Consider the following 10,095-nt stretch of genomic DNA (forward strand, 5'->3'; position numbering starts at 1 on the left):
TTGTTGTGTATTTGTGTGTGTGTGTGTGTGTGTGTGTGTGTGTGTGTGTGTAGTGTTTCAGGGGTTGGGAGTGGGTAGGTGTAGAAGTCAGGCCAGAAGACACCCTTGGGTTCTTTAGTTAGTGTCTACTTTTTATTTTTTTAGATGGAGTTTCTCACTACCTGGAACTTGCTGAGTAAATTAGACTAACTAGCCAGTGAGGCGTGGGGATCTGCTTCTTCAGCAGCACTAAGATTACATGTGTTCAACACCATTCCTGGCTTAAAAAAGTGTGCTTTCTGTGCTTTTCTGAAGACAGGTCCTTTTGTTTGTAATGCAAGCCCTTTACTTACAGAGCTATTTTCTCAACTTCTCTCTTGGCAGTTTGTTGGGCCTCTCTCAGTGCCTTCAACTGGAATATAAGCTGAACCTACTTCATAAAATTCTTCTAATTTATAATGCTATAATAGTCTTTATGTATGGTGCATTCTAATGAAAACAAGAACCCCTGCTATTTGCAACCTTTCAGCGTTGTAGGTATTGTAAGCATACAGCTAGTTTTAAAGGTTAGGACCAGTTGGTTTTAGATGAGTCTTGGTAATGTTGTTATTTGTGATTTAGGTGGTCTTGGAGGCATTGGAATGGGACTTGGCCCAGGTGGACAACCTATTAGTGCCAGCCAGTTGAACATAAGTGGTGTAATGGGAAATTTGGGTCCAAGTGGTAAGTTTTTTCTTAAAACCTTTATAAGTGACCTTTTGCTATTTAATAAAACTTATATTTATTAGTTTTGTTGTTTAGAGAACTCTGTTTTAGGGATGCTTAGGATGTCAATTCTGTCTGAAAAGGAACAAATCCTTGAGAGAGCAGCTGGCAATGAAAAGAGGGCAGATACAGGCCTGGACTGCCTGTTAGGCCGGGCATGTGGAAACGAGCCCATGAGTGCAGGGCATATTGAAGTGCCTTGAGGTAGATGAATTAATTCTCAACATAGTGCCCTGTATGTTGTTGAATACAGGGTTTGTGGAATGGGTGGCAACATGGCATAGCATAGGCAATTTAAATTTATTACACTTGGAAAGGAGCTTTGAAGTAGCTATTTGCCGGAAACTTGAACTCTTATTTATTTTTAGAGATTGGTTTTCCAACTCTTTAAGTTCAGCAGACCTCATTCTTTCAAGTTTGTTGAGACCCTAACATGATTTTGCTTCTGTGGTAATGTTTCTCAATGTTTACTGTATCATAAAACCTTAAAGTTGTAAAAATTGACTTACTATTTAAAAGTCATGGTTAACCCTGATGCCAGTCTTAACCCTAAAAGTTATATTCAATACATATAATGTGAAACATGTAATTAACTTAAGTACTATTTTTAAGAAAATAAAGTATTTCTAATAAAAACGAGAAGAGTGATTCTGTTTTTGGCATCTCTTATAGTGTTTGGGTTAATGTAGAGAGCTGTACTGCTGTGTCTGCATCTGTGTTTGCTATGCTAACATGCACCATGAAGTTTATGCAAAGTTCCTCATTGTAGTCATGAGAGGATGAGGGGACACAGTCATGTAATGCAGAAGTATTGACTGACGGAAATCATTTTGACCCCCCTGGCCCTTTGAAGGTTCCCAGATTGTCCTTTGAAAATTGCATTTATGGGCTGATAAACCTGTGTTAGTCTTCTTGTTGAGATGATACAAACTGTGTAAATGATAAGGTAGTGATGGAAATCTTCCTTATTCTGAAGCAAAAAAAAAAAAAGAAAGAAAAAAATGTTTTCTCATTTCCTATTGATTTGACCAGCCTGTTAACTGCTGTGTTTATAGGAGTCTTTGCTTTGTACTCTCATCTCTAAATCTGCTATAATGACATCACTCTATCAGGAAGAGTACACACTGGTTCTAGTTACTCTCCAGCAGGATGTTGCATGTGACCAGTCCACTTTTTTCTTGTCTGATGTTCAGAAGCCTGTTCTGAAGCCTGGTGACTAGTCAGCCACTATGACATAGCTCTTTAAACCATCCTTCTGTACTCTGCACCTGCTTCTAGTGTTCCATTGTGACTAATCCAATGGTATTTATTTTGCTATAATGTCATTCGTTAGTCACAAAATAAGATTTACTGAAAGTACATACTGTGTATTTTATTTGAGGTATGGGAATGGATGGTCCGGGTTTTGGAGGAATGAATAGAATTGGAGGAGGTATGTATAAGTATTTGTTTTTGCATGTACTCACCGCCATTTTAAAGAAAGTAGAAACTTGAGAATTCTAGAAAAAGTCATGGTTTTTTGTTGGCTCATGTTCTAAAGGCTGTTGGCAAGCACTGAGCCTAATACACCCTTAGAGGAAGGTGATGTGCACAAGGTGAAACAGGAAGCACTTACTGGTGACTTAACATTTCTAGAATATGCTGTTCATCTATAGATACAGTCGAGTCTCAAAATTATTCTCTATTTCATAGGAGTTGGGTTTGGTGGTCTGGAAGCAATGAATAGCATGGCAGGATTTGGTGGAGTTGGCCGAATGGGAGGTAGGTGGACGTTATATGGTCAGGGACCTTATATTATCAATACTTTCCCTAGTATTGAGATATTTCAGACACACACAGGAATAGATGTTGTAGAAGTCTTCAGAAGGCATGTGGGCACTAGAGGACACTTGTAAACATGGCAGGAAGTGGGGTGGGTTGTGTAGTATGAGGTAAGTTGGCATGCCACAGACTATTTTGTATTGATAACTTTTGCCTTTTTTTTTTTTTCCTTCAGTGTAGCTTAGACATATTCCTGAGTGGTTTTCCATGCATTGATGTACTTGAAGAAGGGTTAATTTGTTGCACATCTTTTCAGAGCTATACCGTGGTGCAATGACTAGTAGCATGGAGCGAGATTTCGGACGTGGTGATATTGGAATAAATCGAGGCTTTGGAGATTCCTTTGGTAGACTTGGTAGGGCTGGTTGCATACTTTTCTCCTTTTGCAGGTCATATTCTTAAAAACTGTTCTTTTTGGTGAAAAATTTTTAAAAAGTTTTAATTTATATAGTTTGTTACCAGAATAAAACACTTCAGGGATTTTAATTTCATGGCTCCCTTTTATAGTATCTTAAATATTTTAACTATTTCTAGAAAAATTTAAAATGTTTTGTTATTTGTGAGTATAGTACCTTGGGCATTTTGAAGTGTCATTACTTAAATTAATTAGTATATTATCTTTCCATCCTTGTTTAGGCAGTGCAATGATTGGAGGGTTTGCAGGAAGAATAGGAGCTTCTAACATGGGTCCAGTAGGAACTGGAATAAGTAGGTTTAAATTTTAATAGAATTTACTGAGTAGAATTTGAGTGCTTGCAAGGAGTTTGTGAGAATAGTTATTGTAGTACAGTAATACTTTGCTCTTATGTGTTAATGTGTCTTACCATATTTTGAAAACTTTAATGAGTTAAAGTTTGATTGATGTTTGAAATCACCTTTTTTTGTTTTTGTTTTTGTTTTTCTTTTTAGTATTTCTCAACAAACAATAGAATGTGTATTCAGTAGCCAGTTCAAAAACCATCTTCCCATATCCCATGTCACAAACAGCTGATGCTTGAACACCAGCCTCAGTTCTGTTTTATTTTGCTCAACAGCTACTAGCTTGTTTCATCAGTATGCATTACGCCTTCTGGCAGATGGAGACAAAACACCAGATTAGGGACTTCCTGAAGTTAAGGGATAAGAACGAAGAGATGATTATTTTGCACTCTTCTTAGACTTTTAAAAATCATGGGTGTATTGCAGCACTAGAGAATGCCAAATACTTCCCCATCAGCCCCGACTCCCACACGGTAAATGTCACATAAAGCCTGCACACATGACTTGAGTTTCTGATGGGCATCACCCTCCAACTTAGATGTGCCTGAGAAATCTCCACACCTGACTGGCTTCCTTTGGGTAGGGAAATTTTAGGAAGCAGGAAGTAAACTTACTAAGCATGGATTCTGAAAAGAAGCCCTTGTCTGTCCGCTGGATACATTTGCTTTCCATGTGCTTCTCCTTTTATTTCCTGCGTCGCCACCCTTCTCTATCCTCACCTTTCCCTTTTATCTCGGTGTTCACTTCTGTTTCCCCAGTTGCACTGTTAGTAACAGTCAACTGAGAAGTTATAATACTTTTTAGGATCTTCATGTAGGGATATTAGGTATGAGAAGGAAGGACTACATTTTGAGAATGAGATCAGGATAATTAAGAGAGTCAAGAAGTAAAGCCAGTGCAAGAGTGAGGAATGAAATTCTCAAGCTTTGTTTAAAGAACAGTAATTTCCCCTTGCAAGTTCTGTGTAATATTGAATTACTATTATCTGTGATTACTGAAAGTTGAATTTTTGTCAACATAGAAGTTGTGTGGGAAACAGAGGTGTACACACTGAGGTAAAAGGTGAGCGAGGAGAGGGTGATGTGTTAGGAGTGTGATGAGAGTAGCATGTATGCTAGAGTTGTAACAGTTTGTACTTATCTCTATAATTTTGTTTTCAACAGTTATGTTTGATATTGGAAAAATATAAGAATTAAAAGCTATTATAATGTGAAAGTGGAGAATTCAAATATGTTTTATGATTGGAGTATTATTTTTAGAGGCATATATTAATATTAAAATCTATTAGTTTTGTTTTCTCTATGAAAATAATTTTCTGTTGTAGAAAACTGATTGTTTTAAAAACTGATTGTTTTCTTTCCTTCCTCTCTCTTGTCTTTCCTCTTGGTATTTTTGTTTTGTTTTTAAACTTGAAACTCCCAAATCCTCCTGCCCTCTTCACACTGTAGGTGGCAGCATGAGCGGCATGAGCACTGTGGCTGGAGGCATGGGAATGGGCCTGGACCGCATGAGCTCCAGCTTTGACAGGATGGGGCCAGGGATTGGAGCAATCCTGGAGAGGAGCATTGATGTAGATCGAGGTTTTTTATCAGGTCCCATGGGAAGCGGAATGAGAGACAGATTAGGCTCCAAAGGCAACCAGATATTTGTTAGAAATGTAAGCAAATAAATGTATTGCAAAGTTAAAATATTTTTGTGTTTATATCTTTCTATATATGGAAAATATTTATTTTATCATTTTATTTTCACATATATGGGAATATAAATATATACAGATATATAACATATATGCTACGAATTTCTCTTTTCATTCTAGCTTCCTTTTGACTTGACTTGGCAGAAATTAAAAGAGAAATTCAGCCAATGTGGTAAGTATGCCAGTAGCTGCAAGTTATGCTGATATTTCTTGTGGGGAAAAAATCTGATTTTTAAACTTTGAAACACCATGTTTAGATCTTGGCTTATGTTTGATTCAACTTCAGGTAAGTTCTGGTATCTGGTGACTTGAAACAGATTTAACAGGATCTAGTGCCGGCTCGACAGGATAGGCTGTCATCATTTGTAGTAAAGAAGCCTCTTCCATTCCATACACTATATTGTCTACACACCATAGGAACCTTAAGCTAGTAGCATAGAACCCTGCTAGATAAAGGTACATTTTTGTGGCTCTTTTGGTCCTTTGGAAACTGTTCTTTGCTAAAATGACACTAGCTACAGACCTTAATTATTCCTTAGGTCTGTATATTGGCTGGTTTATTAATTTCAAATAAAGCTTTTTTTATGCCCTACTTATTCTTGTTTTAAAGTTTTTTAATTGGTAAAGCTTCCCTCTGTGTGTGTGTGTGTGTGTGTGAGAGAGAGAGAGAGAGAGAGAGAGAGAGAAAGATTGAGAATGGGATGAGGGAATTGTGTGACTGGCACAGAGCAACAGTTTTCCATCTATTATATAGAATCGCAGCCTAAAATCACAATAATAAGATATGCATGTTGCACATCATGCTGAAAGTAGTACATTTGGCCTCTGACAGTTCACCAAAAGCTAAGATCTGCCTGTCTCTCCTAGAGTGCTGGGATTAAAGGTGTGTGCCACCATGCCCAACATCTTGAATATTTTTAAAGGAATGGGAAAAAAGGTAACTTTATAGTGTTCTTCCACAATAATAACCTTTATAGCTGAGCCTGGTGGTCCAGCCTGTAATTCCATCTACTTGGGAGGCTGAAGCTGGATGTCACAAGTTCAAGGCCTGCCTGGGCTACTGAGACAATTCAAAGTCAGCTTGGACAATTTGATGAGACTGTCTTAACATAAAAATAAAAATTAAGAGAAGATGGAGGACAGTGGGAAAACATAGCCCACAGAATCAACTAAGCTGGGCTCACTTGGGCTCCCAGAGAATGAACTAGCCAGCATGGGGCCTGCATAGGTCTGCATCAGGTTATGGCTGTTAGGTTGGTATTTTCGTGGGACTCCTAACAGTGGGAGCATTTGTATTCCTGACTCTTTTGCCTGTTCTTGGGACTCTTTTCCTCCTATTGAGTTGCCTTGTCCAGTATCAATATGAGGGGTTTTGCCTTGTCTTGTTGTATCTTGTTTTGTCCTATTTGGCTGTCATCTCTTAGAGACCTCCTCTTCTTTTGAAGAGGAAATGGAGGAAGGTAGATCTGCAGGAGCAGGAAGGTGAGATGTGTGTTAGGAGGAGTGGAGGGCGAGGAAACTAGTCAGAAAGTTTTATATGAGAGAAGATTCTATTTTCAATAAAAAAATAAACCAAAGTAAGAGTTATGCAGAATAAACAACAACAACCACCCAAGAGAGGCTAGATGGTAGGGTGCTTACCTGTCATGTGAGACTCTAGATTCAGTTCCCAGGATTGAAGGCAAAAAAGGGGGCGGGGGATAAAAAGCCTTTATAGGCTGCTGTCATGGATATTATTATCTACAGGGTTCACGTGGATTTTTTTTATAGCTTTTATTATAATGATTTACTAATTTTCTTTAACCCCAAATTGAGGCTTTTTAGGGTAATTCTTATCTTTTAAAGCTAGGAACTTTTATTACCTTTGTACATACAGAAGCATTATAAAATGTTCACAAGTACTCTGGTTAAATCTTCATTCCGTTATTTACTTACTCATTAAGTCTGTGATCACTATGTTTTTGGCAGTCTGCTAGACTTTTGAGGTGAACAAAATCAAATGTGAGGTTTTCAGAGAACCAGCGCTATGAGTCCGTCTAGTTGATGTTCTGTCAGCAGCTCTTTTATTTCACATTAGTTTATTTGAAGAAGAGGCGGGTCTTACACAAACCTCATCAAAAGTGAGTTGGCAGTTGTTTACTACTGAGAGCGAGCAGCATAATGCATTGTTGGGAAGGGCGTTGGCACCCTCTGTAAGCACTTGCTCTTTTGAAGACAGTGGAAGCAACACTTGACAGACAAAGCTAGGGCTGGGGTAACACTGACAGATGGCAGTGACGGGAAGGCATTTTGTGAGAAGAGAAAGTGTCCAAGGCTGTATTTAAAAACAGTGGCTAAATGATAATGGACTTCTTTTCTCTCCTTCTGTTCTTTCCCTTTTGTATTAGCTGATTGTCTTAGGGTTGTCTGTTGCTGCGATGAAACACCATGACCAAAAATCAGCTTGGGGAAGAAGAGGGTCTATTTGGCTTTTTCTTGCATTGCTGTTAATCTTTGAAGGAAGCCAGGACAGGAACTGTTATTTTGCTTTCTTATGAATTTATTACTTAACATTTCTACATTAAGGAGAGAGGAGGGCTAATGAGCTGACTTAGCTAGTAAAGACACTTGCTGTGCAAGCCAGCCAACCTGAGTTCAATTCCCAGAACTCAAGAAAAGGTAGAGAAATCTGGCTCCACAGATTTGTCATTTGACCTCTACAGCTGCATCATTATACATGTCCGTGCATATACACACATACACAAGATATCTTAGCTAGGGTTTCTATTGTGGCAACATCGCACCATGACCAGAAAAGCAAATTGAGGGCAAAAGAGGCTTACACTTCCACATTGCTGTTCATCATCAAAGGAAGTCAGAAGAGGAACTCAAATCGGCCAGGAACCTGGAAGCAAGACCTGATGCAGAGGCCATGGAGGAATGCTGCTTCCTGGCTTGCTTCCTATGGTTTGCTTAGCCTACTTTCTTGTAGACTCCAGGACCACCAGCCCAGGGATGGCACCACCAACCATGAGCTGGGCCCTTCCCCACTAACCACTAATTGGGAAAATGCCTACAGCTGGATCTCATGGAGGCATTTCCTCAACTTAGGTTCCTTCCTCTCTGATAACTCTAGCTTGTGTCAAGTTGACGTAAAACCAGCCAGTACACTGGAAGTTAAAAGGTTAATGTTTTTTTTTAAGCTTTAAATAGTTATAAAAACTGTTATTCAATTTTATATTTAGTATATTTACATAACTCCGTATCAGACCATTTTTTAAACTATGCATAACATTGATGGCAAAGAAAATAAGTTACAGTAATACAGAATTAAATATTTATTATTGCCAGGTTATTAGTTGACCTGCTTAAACTGAACCAACTGTTTTCTGTCGTTTCACATTATTTATGAAGCTTAAAAGAACTTTTTTGTTAGTGTTCTTTTAACCTGACACAAGCAAGGAATGATCTCTTTAGCCATAAAGGCTTATTAGTTTGTTTGATTTATTTGCTATGCTTTGCTTTTCTGAAGCTAGCTAAGTAAATATTTCTTGAAGCTTTGCTTTCCTCAAGCTAGCTAAGTAAATGTTCTTCCTTGCGGAGAAAGAGCCTAGTGGCACTCTAGACACAGTGTCTGCTGGGAGTAACTCACTGGCAGGTGCCTTGCTAGTCATACCCATGTGGTGAACTGTCGTTGGTGAGCGGTTACAGTCTTCTCAGCCTTTATAATTCAGGAAGATATTTGCAAATCTTTTTAAATATCACAAGATGAGGCATATTTGAGAAAATTTGTCTCCAAGTTCTAAATTTTAGTAAACCCCAAAGGACCAGGATTGAACTTCACATAGTAATGTCATATCTTCATTTAGGCAGAATTTTATTATTTATTTATAAATGTATTAATTTGGATTGTTTTTAGTTGTGATCGATTTCCCAAAATATATACCATTTCCAAAAGTAATATCCTGGACTAAATAAAGTGGGAGAGCTTTCTTTTCTTGTGTGTTAAGTAGTTCTCGTGCCTGCTGTGCGTGACAGCAGTGTCTAATTTGTGATACACCTCCTTGTGGCAGAGCTTGGTCCTAGACAACTGATAAAGTGTCAGTCTTCTTTTTATTTTCTGGAAATCCTGCAAGACAGTAGGCCAATTGATGACATCTTCAGCATGTAAAACGTTATACAGATTGACTTTAACTATTTGAAACCTTCCCTCCTCAAGTATTTATTTTAGAAAGAAAATATCTTAATTTCTGTTTTCATAGGGCTGGGAAATGCGTCGTACCTCAGTGTAGTAGTGAGTGACTGTAGTCTGAGCACTCAGAATGGCTGAGGTGGGAAGATGTACTCTGGGCAATTAGTGAGACTCCCAAAAAGTTAAAAAAATCTTAAACCCAAAAGCTCACGGTGTAATGTCACTCAGCATTAAAACACTTGCCTGTTATGTGCAAGGCCTTAGGCTCAACCTCCAAGTTCTGGTAATAACCAGGCCATTCAGTGACTTAGGATTCTTTGTGCATCCGTTTTACTTGGCTATCTTGGGGTCTATCTATGAAAACCGGTGTATGTGACCTTATGTCTATAGTGTAACTATCCAAACTGAGAAGGCTGTGGTGTCTTAGGCACAGGTCTCGTCAAGTATATGATGAGATTATGGTGAGATTAGGAGTCTGGAGGTCTGAGTGATGATTCCCTAAACTGACAGGGATAGTTTAGGAGGAATTTAGAAAGAGAATCTTGTATGAAAGATGAAAAGATAGTTTAGGCAAAAGGTAACATGTTTTCAAGATTGTTCTTGTAAACCCCATTGTTGCTTATAACCTTATGCTGTGGAACTTAGAAAAACCTAAACTTTTAGATAAAACTAGAGTAAGAGCAGAACCTCCAGCTTCAAAGCCTGTAAAATTTCCCACAGTCCTTGGAGATTACTGTAAGTTTCTCCGTGCAGCAAAGCATGCTGCCTTCATGGAGTTGCTCCTTTCTGGCTGCCAGTTCCCAGTATGCTGGGGGATTTTAGAAATTGCACTGTCTACCACTGTCCTGGCTCATTTTCTGTCAAGTTGACAAGCTAGAGTTGTCTTGAGAGGAGGAATCCTCAA

General features: G+C 38.5%; 1 protein-coding gene across 4 annotated transcripts in view; it reads left to right on the forward strand.

The window, feature by feature from the left end:
- Myef2 (myelin expression factor 2) overlaps positions 1 to 10,095 on the forward strand; it is a 33,947-nt gene that overhangs the window by 20,739 nt on the left and 3,113 nt on the right. The window contains exons 10-16 of one of the 4 annotated variants that reach the window (XM_021631304.2): positions 601 to 702; positions 2,126 to 2,176; positions 2,437 to 2,505; positions 2,822 to 2,920; positions 3,202 to 3,273; positions 4,773 to 4,981; positions 5,141 to 5,192. In XM_021631304.2, coding sequence (XP_021486979.1) covers positions 601 to 702; positions 2,126 to 2,176; positions 2,437 to 2,505; positions 2,822 to 2,920; positions 3,202 to 3,273; positions 4,773 to 4,981; positions 5,141 to 5,192 — 654 coding nt within the window. The remainder of the gene's footprint in view (positions 1 to 600; positions 703 to 2,125; positions 2,177 to 2,436; positions 2,506 to 2,821; positions 2,921 to 3,201; positions 3,274 to 4,772; positions 4,982 to 5,140; positions 5,193 to 10,095) is intronic. The other 3 variants (XM_021631300.2, XM_021631299.2, XM_021631303.2) reach the window with 3 other exon arrangements.

This window comes from Meriones unguiculatus, chromosome 18, assembly GCF_030254825.1.
Source record: "Meriones unguiculatus strain TT.TT164.6M chromosome 18, Bangor_MerUng_6.1, whole genome shotgun sequence".
In the NCBI taxonomy this organism is placed as follows: Eukaryota; Metazoa; Chordata; class Mammalia; order Rodentia; family Muridae; genus Meriones; species Meriones unguiculatus.